The 25,701-nt window shown below is 37.3% G+C and overlaps 1 protein-coding gene across 1 annotated transcript in view; it reads right to left on the reverse strand.

Annotated features, from left to right (window-relative positions):
* The window catches only part of KCNH5 (potassium voltage-gated channel subfamily H member 5), a 357,848-nt gene that overhangs the window by 83,346 nt on the left and 248,801 nt on the right, over positions 1–25,701 (reverse strand). The window contains exon 9 of the mRNA XM_012464182.3: positions 21,924–22,176. Within this exon, the coding sequence (XP_012319605.1) occupies positions 21,924–22,176 (253 nt within the window). The remainder of the gene's footprint in view (positions 1–21,923; positions 22,177–25,701) is intronic.

Consider the following 25,701-nt stretch of genomic DNA (forward strand, 5'->3'; position numbering starts at 1 on the left):
ATGTGAGTTGTGAGAAAGTCAAAATATTAACATTAACAGGAGTTTGGAAGAAGTTGATTCCAACCCTCATGGATGACTTTTGAGAACTTCAGACTTAAGTTGAGGAAGTAACTGCAGATGTAGAAATAGCAAGACAACTAGAATTAGAAGTGGAGCCCGAAAATGTGGAAGACTTGCTGCAATCTCACTATAAAACTGACAGATGAGAAGTTGCTTCTAATGGATGAGCAAAAAAAGTGGTTTCTTGAGAAGGAATCTACTCCTAGTGGAGATCCTGTCAATATTATTGAAATGACCACAAAGGATTTATAATAGTACATAAACTCAGTTGATCAGGCAGTGGCAAGAGTTTGAGAGGACTGACTCCAATTTTGAAAGAAGTTCTACTGTGGTTAAAATGCTATCAGTCAGCACCACATGCTACAGATAAATATTTTTTGAAAGGAAGAGTCAACTGACGCAACAAATTTCATTATTTTCTTCATTTAAGAAATTGCCACCTCCATTCCACCCTTCAGCAGCCACCACCCTGATCAGTCTGCATCAAGGCAAGACTGCCCACCAGAAAAAAGATTACAACTTGTTGAAGGCTCAGATGATCATTAGCATATTTTAACAATAAAGTATTTTTAAATTAAGGTATATGCATTGCTTTTGTAGACATAATGTTATTGCATATGTAATAGACTCAGTATAGTGTGAACATAACTTTTACATGCACTGGGAAACCAAAAAATTGTGTGACTCTATTGCAACATTGCTTTATTATCGTGGTCTGGTACCAAATCCACAAAATCTCTGAGATATGCCAGTACAATATTATTAGCCATAGTCGTCATATATACATTAGGTCTCTAACAATGTTCATCCTACATATGTGCTACTTTCTATCCTTAGACCTCCATGTGCTCATTTCCTCCCACCCTACTCCACCTCCCCACCAGTTTTATTCTCAATCTTTGTATATTTGACTTTTTAAAAAGCTTCTACATATAAGTGAGATCACACAATATATTTTTTATGTGTCTGGCTTATTTCTCTTAGCATAATGTCCTCAAGGTCCATCTGTGTTGTGGTAAATGGCAGGATCTCTTTCTTTTTTAAGGGTGAATAATATTCCATTGCATATACATTCGACATTTTCTTTATCAATTCATCCATCAATGGATACTTGGGTTGTTTCCATATCTCAGCTATTGTGAATAATACTGTAACAAACATGCAAGTGCAGATATCTCTAAGAGGTGACTAATTCATTACCTTTGAATATTTACCCAGAAGAGGGATTACTGGGTCATACAGTAGTTTTATTGTTAATTTTTTTTATAAACCTCCATATTGTTTTCCATAATAGCTGCACCAAACTACATTCCCACCAACAGTATACTAGGGTTCTCTTTTCTACATATTCTCACCAATATTTATTATATCTTGGCTTTTTGACAATAGCCTTTCTAACAGGTGTGAGGTAATATCTCACAGTGGCTTCAATTTGCATTAACCTTTTCATATACCTGATGGTTATTTTTATGTTTTACTTGGATAAATTTCTGTTCAGGTCTCTTGCTCACTTTTTAATAGGGTTTCTGCTATGGAGTTATAAGAGTTCTTACATATATGTGGTTTGCAAATACATTTTCCAGTCTGTAGGCTGCATTTTCATTTTGTTGATTGTTTCCCATGCTGTACAGAAACCTTTTAGTGTGATGTAATCCTATTTACTTATTTTTGCTTTTGTAGCCTAAGTTGTTGGTGTTATATCCAAAAAGTCATTGCCAAAACCAATGTCAAGGAGTTTTTTTCTGTATGTTCTCATCTACATGTTTCATGGGTTCAGGTCTCATAGTTAGGTGTTTTATCCATTTTGAGGTGATTTTTTTGCATGGGTGGAAAATAAGGCTCTAATTTTAACTTTTTGCCTGTGGAAATCCAGTTTTCCCTGCACCATAAATTGAAAAAACTATTAATTTCCCATTTTGGCCTCTTGGTACCTTGTTGCAAATTAGTTGACCATATATGTTTGGATTTATTTCTGGGCTCTCTATTCTGTTCTACTGCTCCATGTTTCTTTTTTATGCCAGTACCATACTGTTATAATTACTATAGCTTTATAATATAACTTTGAATCAGGAAGTGTGATGCCTCCAAATTTGTTCTTCTTTCTCAGTATTGTTTCTTGTCTATTTGGGTTTTTTTTTACAGTTTCATATGAATTGAGAACTGTTTTCTCTATTTCTTTAAAAATGTCATTGGAATTTTGATAGCGATTGCTTTGAATATGTATATTGCTTTGGGTAGTATGTACATTTTAACAATTAAAATTAAGAAATTATATAGGTGTATTAGAATAAAATCTTTTAAAACATTTAGAAATGATGCCTGCCGATCTTCAGTGATTGATATCTGAAGTCATTATGTTAAAAATTATCATGGACATATGTGTGCATGTGTCTTTATAATAGAATGATTTATAATCCTTTGAGTATATACCCAGTAATGAGATTGCTGAGTTAAATGGTATTTCTATTTCATCGCGGCACTGTTTACAATAGCAAAGACTTGGAACCAACACAAATGCCCATCAATGATAGACTGGATAAAGAAAATGCAGCACATGTACACCACGGAATACTATGCAGCCATTAAAAAGGGATGAGTTCGTGTCCTTTGCAGGGACATGGATGAAGCTGGAAACCATCATTCTCAGCAAACTGACACAAGAACAGAAAACCAAGCACCACATGTTCTCACTCCTGCATGGTGTTGAACAATGAGAACACATGGACACAGGGAGGAGACCATTGCACACTGGGGCCTATTGGGGGTGGAGAGGCTAGGGGAGGGATATCAGGGGGTGGGGAGATTGGGGAGGGATAACATTAGGAGAAATACAGGGATGGATGCAGGAAACCACCATGGCATGTGTATGTCTATGTAACAATACCGTACGATTTGCACATGTGCCCCAGAACTTAAAGTATAATAACAATAATAAATTATAATGGATACAAGCTTGAAGACATTTTCAGAGAAGCAAATAATAATTCTTATCTATTAAAAAGAAAATAATTGATTTAGCTTGTAGGGTTTTTTTACACACACATAGAATAAGCCAAATAGCTCTTATTAAGCAGAAGTAAAGAGAAGGTATCCTGACAATAGTAAGAAGCTATCTTTAAGGAAGTAGAAGAAATGACAACAAACATGCTGATAATCCTGAGTTTGGCACTATTAGTGTTAAGAACAAATTGATTGCATATAAAAATCCAAGTATGTGCCTAAATCAAGAAAGGTAATGGCATATTACAAAAAAGAAATCCAAGCAAAAGACTAAGTTATAAATCAATTACATCTTGAAACTCTTCTGTTTTCTTTTTCTAAGAAAACATTTAGAGTTGAAGCCTATGATATTGTTCGTGTTATAACTAAGTCTTACATCTGTGAAGTGGGAGAAATCTGTCCTTTCTACCTCATTCAATTAATGAATCCGACATCCTGACTCAACCCTAATTCTAACCTGTGTTGCAATAATTTCACTTCTGAGTGTGTATACAAAATTCTTGAAATCAAAATCTCAAAGAGATATCTGTACTTTCATGCTTATTGTAGTTTTATTCAAAATAGATAGACATGGAAACAACCCCAGCATATACCAACAGATGAATGGAAAAAGAGAATGTGGTATACACATACAATGGAATATCATTCAGCCTTTGAAAAGAAGAAAATTCTGTCATTTGCTACAATATAGGTAAACCTGGAGAGCATTATGCTAAATGAAATAAGCCAGTCGCAGAGGACAAATACTTCATGATTCCACTCACATGAAATGTCTGTAATAGTCACATTCACACAAACAGAGAATATAATAGTGGCTGTCAGGGCTTGGAAGATAGGGAAAATGGACAGATTTTGTTCAATGGGTATACAGTTTCAGTTATGCTACATGAATTAAGTTTTGGATATCTACTGTACCTATAGAGCCTATACTTAACACAGTACTGTGAACTTCAAAATTTGTTAAGACGGTAGATCTCACATTAAGTGTTCTTACCATGAAAAAAAGGACAGAAGCTATGTGAGTTTGGGGATGTATCTATTACCTTGATTATGGTAATGGTATTAAAAGTATTTGTATATACACAAACTCATCAAATTGTGTGCATTAGATATATGTAGATATCTGCGTATCAATTATACCTCAATAAAGCTGTGTTGCTGTGATAGAAATGTATATGATTATGGGCAGTGATCACAGGGGCACACAGAGAAATAAAAATCAATCACAGGGATAAAGGAGTGAGATTCAAAGCACAGGTTTTCTTTCTTTCTTTCTTGTATTGTTGCTACTTGTCTTTTGTTTTTCCTTTACCTTATGCTATGTCATATATTTATATAATGAAATGCTACCACTTAAGATATTTTTTTAAAGTTTTTTGGACTTTTTGTTCAAAAGTTGAAACATTTGCTTTATGCTGTGAGGAGATAGGCAGATTCAGGAAATAGAAATCTGGCTCTCAAGAAGTCTTTAACTTTGTGAGTAAGAGAGATAGACCTCTCAAAAATTACAAAATAGAAAAAATAAAATAAGTATATACAGATCAGGATAAGCAAACGCAGAAGAAAAAAATGTTGTTTTTAATTTGTAGAAATTAGGAAAGGCCTCACAAAGTAATGTTTAAGTTTAATCATATCTGAGCCCTCAACAAAAAGGGCAGTATTTAAGGATCAAAGAATAAATAGTAAGAGCACAACCTGCCCATGGAATGAGCAGCATTGTAGCATTAATCCAATCTACGGAAAATCTGTACTACATAAAGAAAAGGCCCAGTCTTGGGGGAACAAAAGTCAAAACTCAAGAGAGAACCGAGAACCTTGAATGCCACAAACCTACTTTAAAGAGAGACCACTTAAAAGTGTTTTAAGTAAAGAAAGTCATAACCTAGCCAGTGTTTCAATAACAGAACCAATGACATTATAAAGAGTGACAAAGGAAGTACTATTGGAAGACTATTAAACAATAATAGGGTATTTCACAGATTATAAATTATGATTTCACTTTACTTCACCACTTTAACATGATTAAAGGCAATGACAACAAAAGTAAAGAGGAGTAAAAGACGCAACAGATACCATGGTAGAAAACACAACTTCTATGATTTGCCTGTAGTCTTGAGTAAAGAGCTAACATATTTAAGATAGTCTAGGAAAGAAATGTTATCTAAGAATTTCATATCCAGCAAAATTGATTTTTAAGTATAAAGGGCTATATATTATATTACCAACATAGTAGAACTCAGGGAATATTATTCCAATGGATATTCTCTAAGGATTTTCTTAGTGAATATGCTTCAGGGCACCAAAATATTTAAACAGACACTGACATAAAGACTAGTAGTAAGCACTAACTGTACAGTTACATGTAGAAATAGACTAAATAATAGTTAAAAGAAAGTGTAGTATGTAATGACTATATGCTCTGACAATGTAAATATAGTATATCTATTAAAAATAATGGCAGGTAGCAGGAAAATGGGACAAGCATTTGTAAAAAATTATTTTATGTATTCTCAGTAATCATATTTTTGATGGTATTGGTATATTTATTCTGGGCTTGTCATGTAATATGGCATGGCATAAAGCAATTGAGCAGTTATGAAATATTTTAATTCTATCATCCATCCTTAGCCTTCTATTTTTTTTTTTTTTTGAGACAGAATCTCACTCTGTCTCCCAGCCTGGAGTGCAGTGAGGCAGGAGAATCCCTTGAATCTAAGAGGCAGAGGTTGCAGTGAGCCAAGACTTTGCCACTGCACTCCAGCCTGGAGAACAGAGTGAGAATCCAACTCAAAAAAAAAAAAAAAAAAGAGTAGATAAATATAACCCTATAGTACTAAATTATAACTGAATATATATGTATGAATTCATGATATATTTTATTTGTATATATAAACACATACACATACACATGAATATTTTTCCCTGATTTTGTCCATTAAGATAGCCAAGAAACAATGACCAAAACAATAGCAATAACCATTTCTGGGGCCTAGATTGTAATCTTGAAATATTATTTTCCACTAAAATGAATGCGCTTTTTGGAAAAATGGCTAATGGCTGATTCCATGAAAGGCACAGATTGTACAAGATGAGCATATATGATCATACTACATAAAAAGGAAGTTATCAAAGACTACGGTATCAAAAGGACATAGGGGTTCGTACTGGCCAAAGATAAGACAAGTTGCACTTTGGTAAGGATAAACATTTTAATGCATTGAAACTCATCAAGTTTGTTTAAATCCATTAGTACATAAAGACATTTTAAAAGAAATTTTCAGAGCAATTTCAAAGGATGAGATCAATTATCTAAAAATTGGTAAATATAGCAAAGAGTCAAACATTTATCCTGCCTTTCCTATGTGAAATGCACAGTTGAGAGAAAGCATCTCTAAGTATTCAAACTAGTAAACAAACAAAAATATAAAATTATAGTATCTTCATTTGCAACTCTCAATGACTTAATGAATCTACGCATTGAGTATCAATGGCTGATAACACCACCTAAAGTGATTCAACCAAACATCATGTGCCTCTTACAAAAGAACAAAGCCGCATCTATAGTTTTGCTAAAGGGATTGAACCTGAGTCCACCAAGCCTCTGCATTCAGCTGCTAATTGCAGAAAATACAGAGGATAGAGGAACATGCTAAAATGCAGTGAGTATGCAATCAGCAAAATCCAAACTGTAGGAACTCTGCAGGACAAATGGCCCACATTATTCAGCAGATAATTGTAAGATAAACAATGGGACAGAAGGGGAACTTGCAGATATTTTTAAAAATGCAAGATATATCAAATTTTAAAACAGAAAAACTAAACCTGGTATTTAGGGATGGGGCACATGGCATGGTTTCCTGGAGCAGTAGAGAGGAGCCTTAACATTCTATTTCTTGACCTGAGATATGGTTACAAGTTCTTTTCCTTGTAAAACTTCATTAGATTACATATACTGTGAGATATTCTGAATCTTTTTTTAGTTTTCAATTAATAATCTCAAATGATTTTGCTGCACACCTACTCCCCAACAACACCTTACCCTCTCCTTACATGAAAAAAGAAGACACTGAGTCCTCAGTGGCATTGTTGACTAGGTAAACCAACACAAGTGACTGGCTCTGATCTTATGTGACAAAACAAAATCCACTCATTAAACTCATATTTTACTAACTTTACAGGTCCTTGAAGTCAAAATATTCTCAATGCTTTTTAAGACAAGATGAAATATTGGTATTGACTAAGGGAGTGCAGGGTAGGGAAGGAGAGGGGAATGAGATATTGGTGTGTAGGTAGGTATACTAAAGAGAGGAAGATGCAAATTAAGCTTTAGGGAAGTATATGTAATGACCTCAGAAAACAAAAGAGCAATGAGAAAAGCAAGCTGAGCAGTCCCTACCTGTCCAGAGAATGCCAACACTCAAGGGCATGGCAAAGAGGTCAGCATGGTACTGTTAGGAGTCATAAGGCTGGCACAGACTCAAAAAGTAGAGAAGGAAAGTCCACTTCCTCATGGAAGAAAAACATGTGGTCTTTCCTGCAATCATGAAGCATTCTAGCAAGCTTCATTTCCACTTTAACACTTACCAACTTAGTAGACTCTGAACTCTTCCATAACCCAGATGAAAGACGTGAGTGGAATTTAACATCCTTATCTTGTGTTCTAAGAACTCATGACATTCACACTCTGGGCTTAGTTCTCCTCAGCCCTGAACACCTTCCTTGTGATAAACCAGTCACTTGGAGGAGAACAATATGTTTAGATACGTAGTAGCTGATTTAGCCAATTCATACTTAACTAAGTACCGTAGGTAATATTTGGTGAAGGATTTTTGTAATGTACATTGTTATGGTGCCTAATTCTTGCAGTGTTGTTAGAGAAATCTTTTTTTTAAGTAAAAAGATATAAATTGGTAAAGGTAATATAGGTACTCTATTTTCCATTAAGATTAAATCAAATAGTTGTACTATAACTTCAAAATTCTATTTCAAAATTCCTGTTAAAGAGAGCATCACTTTGTTGTAATTTGATAGTTAAAACCATGCACATAATGTTGGACAGGTTTGGATTCAAATCCTGTACCCACTAATTACTTATTAGCTGTGACCCAGGGTGAACCACAGAGTTTCAGTTACTTTATCTGTAAGATGACTACAATAATTAATTTCTTCACAGGGTTATTAAAGGACTTGATATAATAATGTATACAAAATAATGAGCACTCCATTAATAAGTATTGGAATTTTAATAAGACTTTCAAAGAGGCTCAAGTATATTTTTCAAAAATATACTTTAAAAGTTTGATAAGGGGATCTGGGCGCTCCGGGGAGGGCGAGACTGGAGCAGAGCCGCCGGGCACCGGAGCCAAGGCAAGTGCCGTGCGCACCACTGGTTGGATTTGCTGTGGGCAAGCTGCTGCGGTCTGTAGTCAAGCATGCTGTGGTTAGATCTGCCCAGCTGTGGAACAGAAACATTTGCTGGATGGAAAATCCACAAAAGAAAGCTCTGTGAAAAGCTGAGGCTGACAATAATTTAAGCAAAATCAGACAGTGAAAAAGACCTTCTTTGGGAGTTCCAAGATGGCCGGTTAGATCCAGCTCAGGATTGCAGCTCCGAGTGAAAGTGCAAAGGGTGAGTGGACGCCGCATTTCCAGACGGATTTTTATTGCCCACAGACCAGGAGATTCGCAGGCGGAGGAGCGCCACGGGATGCCAGTGCGGCTGTTTTGGCCGGCGCGGCTGTTTTGCCTGCGCCCCGGCGCACCCGCTCCAGATGCAGAGTAAACGGGACTGTGCCCCATTTAGCCAGCAAGGGAAGCTGAAACAGGGAGCCAGGCCAGGAGATTCCCAGGCAAAAAAGTGCCACGAATCTCAGAGCCGCAGTTTCAGCCGGCGCAGCCGCTCCCAGTGCAGAGTAAACGGGACTGTGTTCCCACTTAGCCAGCAAGGGGAGCTGAAACAGGGAGCCAGGCCAGGAGATTTCCAGGCAAAAAAAAAAGCGACACGAATCTCAGAGCCGCAGTTTCAGCGGTGCAGTGGGTCACCACACGGGAAATCACACAGATCCCAGTGCCTATTCAACAGAGATCAGGTTACCTGGTAGAGAGCCAACCATTCAATGAAAAAATAAAAGGCTCTGAGGCAGGGAGCCAGGAGATCAGGCCTGGCTGGTTCCACCCCCACAAAAACAAAAACAAAAAAACAGCAATTGAAAATGCTCCAGGTTGAGAGTTTCAGGATGGTCCAGTTCTGTGGGGGAGGGGCGTCCGCCATTACTGAGGCAGGCTGCCATTGCTGCGGCAACCCGCCATTACAGAGAAAGTCCGTGATTACAGAGGCGGGCCAACATTGCGGAAGCAGCCCTAACTACACCCATATAAACAGGACTGCAGGGAAGTTTACACAGCAGCTGGGAGGAGCTCACAGCAGCTCAGCGAAGGCTCTGCAGGCTGAGAGTGACTAGGCTGCCTCCTTGTGGGCAGGGAAAACGGCAGCAGCACAGCAGAAACTCATAAAGCCCTAACTCCCTGGGACAGAACACCTGGGGGAAAAAAAGGGGGTTTATGAGTTCTGCTGCTGCACACTTAAACTTACCAAAATCAGAAAGTCAACAACTACAAAGTCGACAGGTGGATAAATCCACAAAGATGGGAAGAAACCAGTGCAAAAAGGATGAAAACACCCGAAACCAGAACACCTCTCCTCCTACAAGGGATCATAACTCCTCAACAGCAAGAGAACAAGACTGGATGGAGAATGAGTGTGATGAAATGACAGAATCAGCCTTCAGAAAGTGGGTAATAAGAAACTTCCGTGAGCTAAAAGAACATGTTCTAACCCAATACAAAGAAACTAAGAACCTTGAAAAAAGACTTGACGAAATGCTAACGAGAATAGACAACATAGAGAGGAATATAAATGAATTGATGGAGCTGAAAAACACAACATGAGAACTTCGCAAAGCATGCACAAGTTTCAACAGCCGAATTGACCAAGCAGAAGAAAGGATATCAGAGGTCGAAGATCAACTCAATGAAATAAAATGAGAAGGCAAGATTAGAGAAAACAGGGTAAAAAGGAATGAACAGAGTCAACAAGAAATATGGGATTATGTGAAAAGACCTAATCTATGTTTGATAGGTGTACCTGAATGTGACAAAGAGAATGCATCCAAGCTGGAAAATACTCTTCGGAAAATTATCCAGGAAAACTTCCCCAACCTAGCAAGGTAGGTCAATATTCAAGTCCAGGAAATACAGAGAACACAACAAAGATATTCCTCTAGAAGAGCAACCCCAAGGCACATAATTGTCAGATTCAACAAGGTTGAAATGAAGGAGAAAATGCTAAGGGCAGCCAGAGAGAAAGGTTGGGTTACCCACAAAGGGAAGCCCATCAGACTCACAGCAGATCTCTCAGCAGAAACCCTACAAGCCAGAAGAGAGTGGGGGCCGATATTCAACATCCTTAAAGAAAAGAACTTTCAACCCAGAATTTCATATCCAGCCAAACTAAGCTTCATAAGTGAAGGAAAAATAAAATCATTAGCGAAAAAGCAAGTACTCAGAGATTTCATTACCACCAGACTGGCTTTACAAGAGCTCCTGAAAGAGGCACTACACATAGAAAAGAACAACCAGTACCAGCCACTCCAAAAACACATGAAATAGTAAAGAGCATCAACACAATGAAGAATCTGCATCAACCAATGGGCAAAACAGCCAGCTAGCATCAAAATGGCAGGATCAAATTCACACATAACAATATTAACCCTAAACGTAAATGGACTAAATGCCCCAATCAAAAGACATACACTGGCAAATTGGATAAAAAGCCAAAACCCATCAGTGTGCTGTATCCAGGAAACCCATTTCACATGCAAGGATACACAAAGGCTCAAAATAAAGAGATGGAGGAAGATTTACCAAGCAAACGGGAGCAAAAAAAAGCAGGAGTTGCAATTCTCATCTCTGATAAAATAGACTTTAAACCAACAAAGATCAAAAGAGACAAAGAAGGACATTACATAATGGTAAAAGGATCAATGCAACAAGAACAGTTAACAATCCTAAATATATATGCACCTAATACAGGAGCACCCAGATACATAAGGCAAGTTCTTAATGACTTACAAAGAGACTTAGACTCCCACACAATAATAGTGGGAGACTTCAACACACCATTGTCAATATTAGACAGATCAACGAGACAGAAAATTAACAAGGATATCCAGGACTTGAACTCAGACCTGGAACAAGCAAACCTAATAGACATTTACAGAACTCTCCACCCCAAATCCACAGAATATACATTCTTCTCAGCACCACATCACACCTACTCTAAAAATTGCCACATAATTGGAAATAAATCACTCCTCAGCAAATGCAAAAGAACGGAAACCATAACAAACAGTCTCTCAGACCACAGTGCAATCAAGTTAGAACTCAGAATTCAGAAACCAACCCAGAACCACACAGCTTCATGGAAACTGAACAACTTTCTCTTGAATGTTGACTGGATAAACAATGAAATGAAGGCAGAAATAAAGATGTTCTTCGAAACCAACGAGAATGAAGACACCACAAACCAGAATCTCTGGGACACTTTTAAAGCAGTCTCCAGAGGAAAATATATAGCAATAAGTGCCCACATGAGAAGAAAGGAGAGATCTAAAATTGACACCCTATCATCAAAATTGAAAGAGCTAGAGGAGCAAGATCAAAAAAACTCAATACCTAGCAGAAGACAAGAAATAACTAAGATCAAAGCAGAATTGAAGGAGATAGAGACATGAAAAACCCTTCAAAAAAATCAATAAATCCAGGAGCTGGGTTTTTGAAAAGATCAACAAAATAGACAGACCACTAGCCAGATTAATAAAAAAGAAAAGAGAGAGCAACCAAATAGATGCAATAAAAAATGATAAAGGGGATATCACCACAGATTCCACAAAATTCATACCATCATAAGAGATTATTACAAACAACTCTATGCACATAAACTAGAAAACCTGGAAGAAATGGATAAATTCCTGGACAGTTGCCTCCTCCCAAGCCTAAACCAGGAAGAAGTCGAAACCTTGAATAGACCAATAACAAGGTCTGAAGTTGAGGCAGCAATTAAGAGCCTACCACCCAAAAAAAGCCCAGGTCCAGATGGGTTCACAGCCAAATTCTACCAGACATACAAAGAGGAACTGGTACCATTCCTTCTGAAACTATTCCAAATAATCCAAAAAGAGGGAATCCTTCCCAAATCATTTTATGAGACCACCATCATCCTGATACCAAAACCCGGCAGAGACTCAGCGAGAAAAGAAAACTACAGGCCAATATCCACGATGAACATAGACGCAAAAATCTTCAATAAAATACTGGCAAGCCGATTACAACAGCACATCAAAAAGCTTATCCACCATGATCAAGTAGGTGGGATGCAAGGCTGGTTCAACTTACGCAAGTCTATAAATGTAATTCACCACATAAACAGAACCAAAGACAAAAACCACATGATTATCTCAATTGATGCAGAGAAGGCCTTCGACAAAATTCAACAGCACTTTATGCTAAAAACCCTCAAAAAACTAGGTATCGACGGAACGTATCTCAAAATAATAAAAGCTATTTACGACAAACCAACAGCCAATATCATACTAAATGGGCAAAAACTGGAAGCATTTCCTTTGAAATCTGGCACTAGACAAGGATGCCCTCTCTCATCACTCCTATTCAATACAGTACTGGAAGTTCTAGCCAGAGCAATCAGGCAAGAAAAAGAAATAAAGGGTATTCAATTTGGAAAGGAGGAAGTCAAATTGTCTCTATTTGCAGATGACATGATTGTATATCTAGAAGACCCCATCATCTCAGCCCCAAATCTCCTGAAACTGATAAGCAACTTCAGCAAAGTCTCAGGATACAAAATCAATGTGCAAAAATCACAAGCATTCCTATACACCAACAACAGACTTAAAGAGAGCCAAATCAAGAACGAACTGCCATTCACAATTGCTACAAAGAGAATAAAATACCTAGGAATACAACTAACAAGGAACGTAAAGGACCTCTTCAAGGAGAACTACAAACCACTGCTCAACGAAGTAAGAGAGGACACAAACAGATGGAGAAATATTCCATGTTCATGGTTAGGAAGAATCAATATCATGAAAATGGCCATACTGCCCAAAGTAATTTACAGATTCAACGCTATCCCCATCAAGCTACCAATGACCTTCTTCACAGAACTGGAAAAAACCACCTTAAACTTCATATGGAACCAAAAGAGAGCCCGCATCGTCAAGTCAATTCTAAGCAAAAAGAACAAAGCGGGAGGCATCACACTACCGGACATCAAACTATACTACAAGGCTACAGTAATCAAAACAGCATGGTACTGGTACCAAAACAGAGATATAGACCAATGGAACAGAACAGAGGCGTCGGAGGCAACACAACATATCTACAACCATCCGATCTTTGACAAACCAGATAAAAACAAGCAATGGGGAAAGGATTCCTTGTTTAATAAGTGGTGTTGGGAAAACTGGCTAGTCATATGCAGAAAGCAGAAACTGGACCCCTTCCTGACACCTTACACTAAAATTAACTCCAGATGGATTAAAGACTTAAACATAAGACCTAACACCATTAAAACCCTAGAAGAAAACCTAGGCAAAACCATTCAGGACATAGGCGTAGGCAAGGACTTCATGACCAAAACACCAAAAGCATTGACAACAAAAGCCAAAATAGACAAATGGGACCTAATCAAACTCCACAGCTTCTGCATGGCAAAAGAAACAGTCACTAGAGTGAATCGGCTACCAACAGAATGGGAAAAAATTTTTGCAGCCTACCCATCTGACAAAGGGCTGATATTCAGAATTTACAACGAACTAAAACAGATTTACAAGAAAAAAAACAAACAAGCCCATTCAAAAATGGGCAAAGGATATGAACAGATACTTTACAAAAGAAGACATACACGAGGCCAACAAACATATGAAAAAATGCTCATCATCACTGGTCATTAGAGAAATGCAAATCAAAACTACATTGAGATACCACCTCACGCCAGTTAGAATGGCGATCATTAAAAAATCTGGAGACAACAGATGCTGGAGAGGATGTGGAGAAACAGGAACACTTTTACACTGTTGGTGGGAGTATAAATTAGTTCAACCATTGTGGAAGACAGTGTGGCGATTCCTCAAGGACCTAGAAATAGAAATTCCATTTGACCCAGCAATCCCACTACTGGGTATATATCCAAAGGATTATAAATCGTTCTACTATAAGGACACATGCACACGAATGTTCATTGCAGCACAGTTTACAATAGCAAAGACCTGGAACCAACCCAAATGCCCATCGATGATAGACTGGACAGGGAAAATGTGGCACATATACACCATGGAATATTATGCAGCCATCAAAAACGACGAGTTCGCGTCCTTTGTAGGGACATGGATGAACCTGGAAACCATCATTCTTAGCAAACTGACACAAGAACACAAAATCAAACATCACATATTCTCACTCATAGACGGGTGTTGAACAATGGGAACACATGGACACAGGGAGGGGAGCACTATACACTAGGGTCTGTTGTGGGGGAGTAGGGGGGAACAGCGGGGGTGGGGAGTTGGGGAGAGATAGCATGGGGAGAAACGCCACATATAGGTGAAGGGGAGGAAGGCAGCAAATCACACTGCCACGTATGCACCTATGCAATAATCTTGCATGTTTTTCACATGTACCCCAAAACCTAAAATGCAATAAATAAAAAAAAAGACAAAAAAAGTTTGATAAGGAATACTAAAATCAAAATGTATCTGTTGACTTTACATTTTACTTATGTAGGGGGGCTCATTTGATAAAATTTTTCTTTAAGTCTCTTTTAATTCTTAAATGTCTATATATTCATGAAATTAATTGATTTGTTGAATCATTAATTCTAATTGATGATAAAAGCAATGCCACTTTAGGAATTAAAGCTAAATCTCCTTCAATTAATGTCATTTGAAGTTTTCTTATCATGGTCAACAACCAGGGGTAAGTTAGATTCTTTCTCGGTACTGGGGATCGTTGATGGAGAACCAGAAAGGAGCAGCTTATCAGAGAGCCATGTGTGGTCTGAGATATTTAACATAGCCACCACCCCCTCATTCTCTTTGCTCAAATTTCCTAGTTAACAGTAGGAAAATGTTTCTTCTGCCTACAATAGATCTAAACTAAAGCTACAGGCTTTCGAGAAATGCATTTTACTATAAACCTCTAGACAAAGGAGGAACAGAGAGCAGTCAGTATTTCATGATATAACATAGAGGAAATTGGCAAGTGAGTCAACAGAACACAATGTATTTTTCTGGGTATTTAGAACTGAAACGATTATGAAAACAGTTTGTTGGCAAAGTACAGTTGGCCCTCCATACCCGTGGATTTCTCATCAATGGATTCAACGAACCACAAATAAAAAATATTGGGCGTGGTGGCTCACGCCTGTAATCCCAGCACTTTGGGAGGCCGAGGCGGGTGGATCACGAGGTTAAGAGATCGAGACCATCTTGGTCAACATGGTGAAACGCCGTCTCTACTAAAAATACAAAAAATTAGCTGGGCACAGTGGCGCGTGCCTGCAATCCCAGCTACTCAGGAGGCTGAGGCAGGAGAATTGCCTGAACCCAGGAGGCGGAGGTTGCGGTGAGCCGAGATCGCGCCATTGCACTCCAGCCTGGGTAACAAGAGCGAAACTCCGTTTCAAAAAAAAAAAAAATGGTTGGCTGCATCTGCACTAAATGTGCACAGACTTTCTTCTTGTCATTATTCCCTAACCAATAAAACAACTATGTACATAGCATTGTCATTGTGTTGGGGATGATAAATAACCTAGAGATGATTTTAAATATACAGGAAGATGTGCATAGGTTGTATGCAAATACTACACCATTTTAGATAAGGTACTTGAACATCCTCAGAGTAGGGTATCTGTGAGGGTGTCCTAAAACCAATCCCTAGTAAATATCAAGTAACAGCTGTACCAGCTAATCTGTCTCACTCAAACAAGCCTTTATTAAGAATCTATTGAAGCGGTCCTATCATAGATGACAGAGAGATAAAAATTCAAGTTGTCACTGTACAGTGGGAGGATAAACAGGTAAAGGATAAAAATAGGAGATACTAAGAACCCTATATAGTCATCCAAGTGGAAGCACAGAATAGAGGCATCTGACCCAGACTAGGGCAATAAGGGAAAAATTAGTGATCTGTTTCTTGCAGATCACTAAAAAGGAGAGAAAAAGTATTCTAAATAAAGGAGCGGTATATGCAAAAGCCTGCCAGTAACAGGGAACTTTGTATACCTCAAGAAACTTCCTGCAATTCAGCATGGTGAGAATAGGGTAGGGATAGACAATGACACAAATCAGGCTGGAAAGGAGAGCAAAAACCAGAACCCAAATGCTCCCATAGGCCATGCTCGTAGCTACATTTTATTCTTAAGGTACCGGAAATATTAATGAGGACATTGACATAATTGTTTCTTAGGAAGATTACTGTGGTGGCCGCATAACAGAAATGGAGGTTGAAGCTGATGATAGATTTATAAGCAGGTAAGTCTATTGGCTAAGATGGTAGTCATGGTCCATGTGAACCTGGAAAATCTGAGACAGGTCTCAGTCAATTTACAAAGTTTATTTTGCCAAGGTTGAGGACATGCAGTGACGCATCCTCAGGAAGTCCTGACGACATGTGCCCAATGTGGTCGGGGCACAGCTTGGTTTTATATATTTTAGGGAGACATCAATCAATATATGTAAGAAGTACATTGGTTTTGTCTGGAAATGGAGGACAACGTCAAGCAAAGGCAGGATGACCCGAAGTGGTGAGGGAGCTTTCAGGTCACAGATAGGTAATATAAAAATGGTTGCATTCTTTTGAGTTTCTGATTAGCCTTTCCAAAGGAGGCAAATCAGATATGCATCTATCTCGGTAACTTTGAGGAACGGTGCTGGGTGGTGGCAGGGTGGGCAGGTGAGTTTTCCTTAGTGATTTTGGGGGTCCAAGCTATTTTCCTTTCACACCCAGGATGAAAATTTTAAGAACATTGATTGTGGTAAGTGATATTAAGAATAGGATTAAAAGATACCATAGAATAAACAAGACTCAGTTTTGAAGGGTAGTAGAGAGGGTTTGAGGTTGAATCTAAACTACCAAGATTGTTAAAACTTATGTTTTATCCCAAACCTGCAGGCTGAGGATCTCTAAAAGTAAACATTTTGAACCATAGATAAACAATGTTATAATCACTGCTTCAAATGTTTAAATCAAGACAAGCACACAGGTTTTTAAAAGCAAACAACTGATTTGCCCTCTATAAAAGTATCTGAATTAACTCATTTCATCATCATAATATATAGAACAAATCTACATGTTTTACTGTTCAGCATCTAAAAACACAGAAGCATGGGTGCAAAAGAAAATAATTTTCAGGAACTTGGGAAAATCCCTTTTAAGGATTTAAACTGTGAAGCACTTGACTTCTAATAGCAAGTGCAGAGGAAGAAATACTAACTACAGCTTAAAAGTCACATTTTCATAGATTCTCAAAATAGCAAAATATTATTCATTCACATCTCAGATTTTTTCTTTCCATAATAAAATAAGGAGATTTTTCATTTCAAGCAGCATAATTTATAAATTTTCTTTAATAATATGTTTATGATGGACTTTGTTTTTTTGAGACAGAGTCTCACTCTGTCGCTTAGGCTGGCATGATCTCAGCTCACCTGCAACCTCTGCCTCCTTGGTTCAACTGATTCTTATGCCTCAGCCTCCCAAGTAGCTGGGATTACAGGTGTATGACACTAAACCCAGTTAATTTTCGTATTTTTAGTAGAGATGGCATTTCACCATGTTGGCCAGACTGGTCTCCAACTCCTGACCTCAAGTGATTCACCCACCTTGCCCTCTCAAAGTGCTAGGATTACAGGCATGAGCCACCATGCCTGGCCTACAGTGGATTTTAAATAACTGATTCTAATTAAAATAGAATCTTAATTCAAGTGCTAAAGACTCTCTTTCTTACTGATTTAGTTATGTTATTTCTGTCCTCATTTATGCTGTTTATCCCAACCCTATAACAATTTTCAACACTCCATCCAAACCATACATAAACAAGCATAGCACTCTTGAGAATTTGAAGTTACAATTAAAAGGCTTAGATAGAGATTGTCTTAGTTTAATAACTCTAACCATATGATTCTAATAATCAATGAACACAGATGAGAAAGACAAAATGAAAATACAACAAAACAAATATGTTAGGAGCAGGGTCTATTATTGGCAGGGAAATGTCATTTTTATAACCTCTGAAAGGCACAATATACTTGTCAAGACACTGAGAAGTAACCTGGCTATTTCAGCCATACCAATAAATCTGTTCACATTAAGTAATTATAGGGTAGGAACTAAAAAGGAATAAGACTTTAAAGAATATAAAATATTATGCATGCATCATCAACTTAATTTGGAATTCTTTGTTTTTTATAAAAAGTGGGAAGGTCAAAAAAAGGTGGAGGTGTAGGAACTGAAAGAACTTCAAATTGAAAAAAGACATGAACTGCAATTATATCCATATGCCCTATTTAGAAAAACATCTCAAAGCCATCCTCTGGTGTTAAAGGAGGTTATTTGTTGACTAAATTTTTTATCTTTCCATTAATTAGTTATGCTTCAGAACTTATTCATGAAACTCCTTAGCACTTTTGACACACCAAAGAATTATGTACCTATCAAGAGACTGTTTAGTGGCAAGAATCCAAAAAGAAGAAACTGCACCTGATTTTGGATTCAAAGATTCTAATTAATTTTAAAATAACCTCCCTTCCCTACCTTTTAACTGGCAAATGCATCAGTGTAAGAGATAGCAAGGCCTTCTTATTTCTCCTATCAGACTAATTTAGGCAAGTTCCCATTTTTATGAGGTATCCTCAGATGTGAAGAATGTAGGGATTTTATTCCTCTCTGACCCTTGCAAGGCAAAGAGCATTAAACATGACAGCTTTTGCCATATTTCAATGCCAAAAGCCACAGTTGACCATTAAGACATAACAATCATAAATATCTGTACACCAAATAACAGCAGCAAATGTTATATAGCATAAACTACAAGAGATGCAAAGAGACATAGATAAAACACATGAATAATAAGATACATTAGCCTGCCCCTCTCAGTGCCAGGACAAATCAAAAAGATTTTTAAAAAACACTTAAAGTTATACAGACCAAATCAACTTAATAAAACAGAACTTAAAGACATACATATATATCTTTATATATATATACACACACACACACACATAACTTATATATACACACATATATATATGAGGATGTGAAGGGATTATATATTAAATATTAAATATATATGAAAGATTAAATATATTTATATTATATTAATTATATATATTAAATATATTAATACAATCCCTTCACATCCTGATAACTTTTGTAACTTTTCATTAAGCATGCAGTTATTTCAAAATTAAACTATCAAAAATGAGAAGAAGAAGAGGAAGAGGAGGTGAAGAAAGAGGAAAAGAAGAGGATGAAGAGGAGAATTGAGGAAAAAATGGTGTGCTGGTAAGTTACTATTTTAATCCTCCTTTCTTAAAACATCATTAAAGCATTTTGTATGTTAAACAAACAAACAAAAAATCTTGATCTGATGGACTTTTGAATGGTCTTTTTCAGAGTCCTGTAGAGAAAAAGAAAGAAAGGTACCCAGAGAATTGTCCATATAATTTGAGTCATTAAGCACAAGATGTGAAAAGTCTCTGAATCCCAAGATTTTTGAGGAGCGAGAACAAAAAGCACACACTCAAAATAATAAAATGTGACAGATATATGATGAGATGGGTCCAATACCCAGGGGTCCTGTGTTCATTTTTACTGTGTCACCGGGCAAAACAAGTTACCATTTTATTTTAAAATGAAAGGAAAATGCATTTTGTCTGTCTCACTGAGCAAATTGTTCCATTTTAGCAGACTCAGGCCAGAGGCACACTGTACCCAGGACTTTCTCCAGCCTTCTTTTAGAAAAGAGTTATCCAAGTGAAGTTGTAATGAAGAAAATGGGACAAAGCAAATGATAATGACTCTACAGCTGAGGTCATTTATCATGAGGGTACTCATTTTCATGTAATATATTTGATTTTTTTTCCCACCCACCATTGACATGGACATTCAGGAAAATAAAATAAATCTGCTTTGGCCTTGTATTTTATCCTCTTCTCTACGCAAACAAGAATGGTTGCAGTGTGAATATGTTTCATTTTACCACAAAGGATTGTTCCGGTGAAATGTACACTTTTTATGAAGGGTTATATTTAACTCCTTTATCCTCCAGTAAACAAAGCAGAACAAGCACTAATGAGCATTAAACATATCCAGAACGCTGACTTTAAAGTTTTGCATTTTCTTCTTGAAAAAAATAAAAATAGTTCCTAGAAGAAATCTAACTGTAACACTAATATTATTTATATACAGTTTATGAAAGCCTTACAAACCATGGTATTCAGTCATTTGCAACCTTGAGCCATTTTCTAGAACTCACGATTTTTACAGAACCAGTTTTCCTATGAAGGGTTATTTCTTTTCCAATCTCAATTCTATATTTTTCAAGTAATGGTGCTTTTTGAAGTCAATTTTTCATTATTGTGGTGGATTTTGCTTTTGTAGTTTTTAAAATCTATCAGTTAATCTCCTGCTTTTGAGAATAAGTGGCATTCGAGCTATGGTAGGTTGACCTCGGTAGCTGAAAATCCAATAGTTTAAAAATTGAGCTCATTTTTCATGAGACACAAGCCATGAAAAATGTGATCAAAATGAAGTTGACATCCTGCAATTCTAACTTATTTTACCTGATTAAAAAAAAAAGGAGTGATTCTCCTCTGACCTTATTTTATTACTTCCTTTTATATCTGTGGATTTCATGAACCTGCTGCAGATCTTTGAGCAGAAAACGATCTAAAAGGTCATTTGGCAATTTTTTTTTGCCAAGCAATATATCCTACACTGTCCCCAAATATGCAACATTTTTTTATTTTCTCACTTAGATATACTGGTACTGCCTTTTTATTGTGGTTGTGGTTAGTAGAACTATCTACTGAATTCTAAATTCTAAAATTCTCGAAATTTTTAAATGAATTTATTATTAGCCAAATAATGTGTATGGCTTTTGAATATAGATGGACAGAACCAGCTTTATAAACCTAAGTTTAATTTACTCATATTGTGATCATTCCACCATAAAAGGTCAGACTCATTAATCTCCTCTGCACTTTCAGCTCACTATTTAGGTTGACTGTGATGAGGGAGAAAGTTTTGGAGTAAAACATCTATATTCAAGCCTCCATTCATTTACTAACTGGGAAAATCACTAAACTTTTCTGGGCCTCACTTGGTTCCTCTCTAAAGAAAAGAGTTGAGCTAGAGAGGTTCTATCACCCTTCTGAGACTGACACGTTATGTCACTACCAGGATAATCATTCCACAAGCCACTTTCATACTTACTCACACGGAGATACAAGGCACCTTAGGCTGTAACCACCTTTAGTCTCGAAGGTACTGTCCTACTGTTGCCAAAGAAAGTTTAATCAAACCCCCACTCAGCTCATTAGGCTGTGACTGATACTAATGTTCTGTGCTGAAACAGCATTATTAGTTTTCATTAAAATTCACATCTCATTAGTGACCCAATTTCCAAAGTTACCAAACAAAGGAAATTTCTCTTTAAAAATCTGAGAAGCAAAATACCTAAAGCTGTTACTACGCATTTGCTACTACATTAGGAAAGTTCACAGTACCTAAAATAGCCACCACCTCATCATCCTGGATGACTTCCAAGGATCCCGACACCACAAAGCAGAGGGCATCCACACTTTCTCCAGCGTGGTAAATGAGGTCCCCAGGAGCACAGTGAATGGTTTGGAACTCTACTGCCAAGGCGCGCAGACACCCATCGCTGGCCAATCGAAAAGCAGGATGTTCATTAAAAACCTTCCGGTTTAGATGAACACAGATATCAGCTCTCATGTCCTTGGGACAAATGGAGAGGACCTAAAGAAGGTGAGAGATGAATAAGTGAGAAGGAAAGAGAAAGGGGCCACTTCAGAAAAAAATCATCCAAAAAATACTTATTGACCATGACTATGTCTGCTACACACCCTGCTAGATACTGGGAAGGCAAAGGTAACAAGACACAGCTCTACTCTGAAGGAGGTAATAATCCACCGAGATGGGCTGATGAACATATGGAACACGACAATGTAGAACCATGTAGTAAATGCTTTGAGAAGAGTATGGATCTCCCCTTAGAAGGAACACAGCCTTGGCCGGGCATAGTTGCTCACCGCCTGTAATTCCGGCACTTTGGAGGCCAAGGCAGGTGTATCCCTTGAGCTCAGTAGTTTGAGACCAGCCTGGGCAACATGGCGAAACCCTGTCTCTACTAAAAAGACAAAAAAAAATTAGCTGGCCATGGTGGTGCACACTTGTAGCTCCAGCTACTCGGGAGGTTTAGGTGGGAGAATCACCTTATCCCAGGAGGCAGAGATTGCAGTGAGCCAAGGTTGTGCCACTGTATTCCAGCCTGGGTGACAGAGCAAAACCGTGTCTCGAAAACAAACAAATAAGCAAACAAACAAACAAAAAACCTTCTTGAGGTGATCATGAAAAGTCTCAGAAAAAGGTTAATATCATTTCATCAAAGAATCAAGTAAAATAGGGCATGAACATTCATTTTAATCTAGCAGGTGTTTCAGAATTTTTTAATAACTAAATCAAAATTTCACATTGGAGGTGGATTCGTGCTAGACAGCTGTAAGAAAACAAAATCAACAAAAGCACCCTGGCAACTTGACATACTGACGCTGGTAGACATAACTCCACTCTTGATATATTTTCTTCGCTGTGAAATATTTTTTTTACAAGTAAATTCATGTCCAGGGAGGGACAAGGGCATCCACCAGCCTTCTGTAAGGCTTGGCAATTGGAAATGTCAGTGCTGGCAGGGTGGATACATTATTTTGTATGGCAGTCCTTGCTCATTCTGGTCTTTGACTTCTGAATACTGCTGCAGGCAGTAGCAGAATTCAACGTGGAGGCATCCTGTAGAAAAGTAAACAAATGACGGAAGTATGCTACACAGCAAGGAGTAGACAGCTTTTATTGGCTGCAGCTTTCTGACAGGGCAATTACAAACCCAAATGAAAATAGACATTATCGTCACATTTAATCAGAATATCGTGGAGTAAGATGTGATTGTGGAAGTTAATACAACCCATTTTAAAGATGTAAGTGCAAACTCATTTAGAATGCTCCTCAAACCCACTTTGTAAACTATTCCTTATAACCGGAAATGGTTTTCTTTGATCAGATTTCAATCCCTCAAAGCTGAAGCTAAATTGATTTTCCCCATTAAGTTTATACTGCATAATGTTTTAATATAAAATAGTTTCCTTTCCTCTACTAATTGCATTTTCAGCTTTAAAAAATTTCCTAAGGCTTGAAAATGTCCCCTGACTATTGATAGTAATATCAATGAAAAACAGGTTGCTTCCCTGTAGAGAAGACAAGGCCATCATGAATGTAAAAACCATTAATTAAATTGTGCTTTCAGTATTCCTTCTCTTAACCTTTCTTAATACTGTACATATATTTCACATTATTTAATCATCTCCGGGTTTTTTTTCATACTCCCTCAAATTCCTATAGGCAGCAGCAATCGCTCACTCACCTTTCTGAAAAATCTGATCTTTGAGGTAAGGAATGCGTAATACAGCTTTAAAAGTAATTGATACTTTGTTTTCACATCAGTTATTTCCATCATAAGGCAACATTTTCTTGAATATATAAACCTTTCGCGACTTTGGACAATACATTAGTCATTCCAAAGGCACTTACTGAGCTTCCATAATGTATCACATCACTATGTTAAATCCTCAGAACTAGAAGGATAAGTAAGACACTGTGTTTGCCTCGGGGGGCTAACCAGGAAGTGTGGGAGGTGGGTGTGTAAAGGGGTAATTGCAATACAATGAAAAAAGTGGTATGATAGGGGCAGCAAAAAAGATCAGGCTCAAGAGGATATAAGTCTGGATTCACAACTATCCCTTACAACCTTTGTAACCTGCAGCACCTTATGTAATTCCTCTAAGCCTCATCTGTTAAATGGGGATAATGACAGTACTTGTATCTTAGGCTCATTGTAGAAATTAAATAAAGGGACATGAGTTTAGCGTAGTTTAGCCTGGCACATAGCAAGGGCAGAGGAAATACTAGCTCTTTTTATCCCTACTGAACATCCGTCTTCCTACAGAGTTTACTGTTCCTTAAACCCTCCGCAAAAACAATTTTCTTTTTTCACTTTCCACTCCTGTCTGAAGTATTCACCTGGGCAGTTTGGTAGGTTTCCAGACAGAATTAAGAAAATATTTCAGCACAAACCTGAAGATATTTTAAGCACTAATTAAGGTTAATATTTCTCCCAAGTTGAAAATGAAATTAGCTCTAGAAAAACAACAAAAAAATTTAAATTCATACACACATACACAAACACTACACTGAATATCTTAATGGAAAAATAGACTGCTCTGTTTCAATCCATTTGCCATGTAGGACTTTCATTGTTTTCTATTCATTTTGGTAATAGTCTTGTTATTTCCTTTTAATAGTGTTTTTCAGGATTTCTGTTGCAATGAAATATTCCAATATTTGCATTATTCTCTGTTTATTGGTATATCAAAAGAGGATTTTATAACATTATGAGTACACCTTTCTTTTTTGTTTCACTTATGACACTAATTGATTTATTATTTTGATTAATGGTATCTACTTATATCCAGATACTACAAAGTGACAAGTTAAAACTAAATGCTAAAATAGATCAACCATCACCCCACTGGCAAGCACCTTCCTTCCCCAACCTTAGATAGAGCATGTGCATTACGTAATATTCTTGCCATCAAAATATAAGTATCTTGTTATTTACTCTGGAAATGAAATGATAATCACTGTCTTAGATAAGGCAGAGCTTGTTTTTAAGTGATGGAGGAAAATAATCACTCAAGATGACTTTCACACCTGGCCCACTGGTCTCAGTTTCCATGTATTCTGCCTTAAATGTCAGATCCAATTTATCGTAGGTGGGTTTCCTAATGAATATTTCATAGTTAAAAACAAATAAAATTATATTTTAGAAGACAATATTTAGGTTAAAAGTGACTTTTGTTTTCAGAGTTATTTTTCCATTTTGCAACAGAATATTAATAAATTAAAGTAGACTCTTCATTAAAATGAGCAATAGATTGTCTTTGGAAGAGCTATGGTGTCAGAGGCATGTGAACCAGAACAACTCCATCTTGAGAGGAGCTGGGTAAAATGAGGTTAAAACCTACTAGGCTGCATTCCCATATAGTTAAGGCATTCTAAGCCACAGGATGAGATAGGAGGTTGGCACAAGATACAGGTCATAAAGCCCTTGCTGATAAAACAGGTTGCAGTAAAGAAGCCAGCTAAATCCTACCAAAACCAAGATGGCAACAAGAGTGACCTCTGGTCGTCCCCGCTACTACACTTCCATCA

Source organism: Aotus nancymaae, unplaced genomic scaffold (genome assembly GCF_030222135.1).
Source record: "Aotus nancymaae isolate 86718 unplaced genomic scaffold, 86718_ANA_hifiasm-v0.15.2.pri h1tg000011l, whole genome shotgun sequence".
Lineage (NCBI taxonomy): Eukaryota > Metazoa > Chordata > Mammalia > Primates > Aotidae > Aotus > Aotus nancymaae.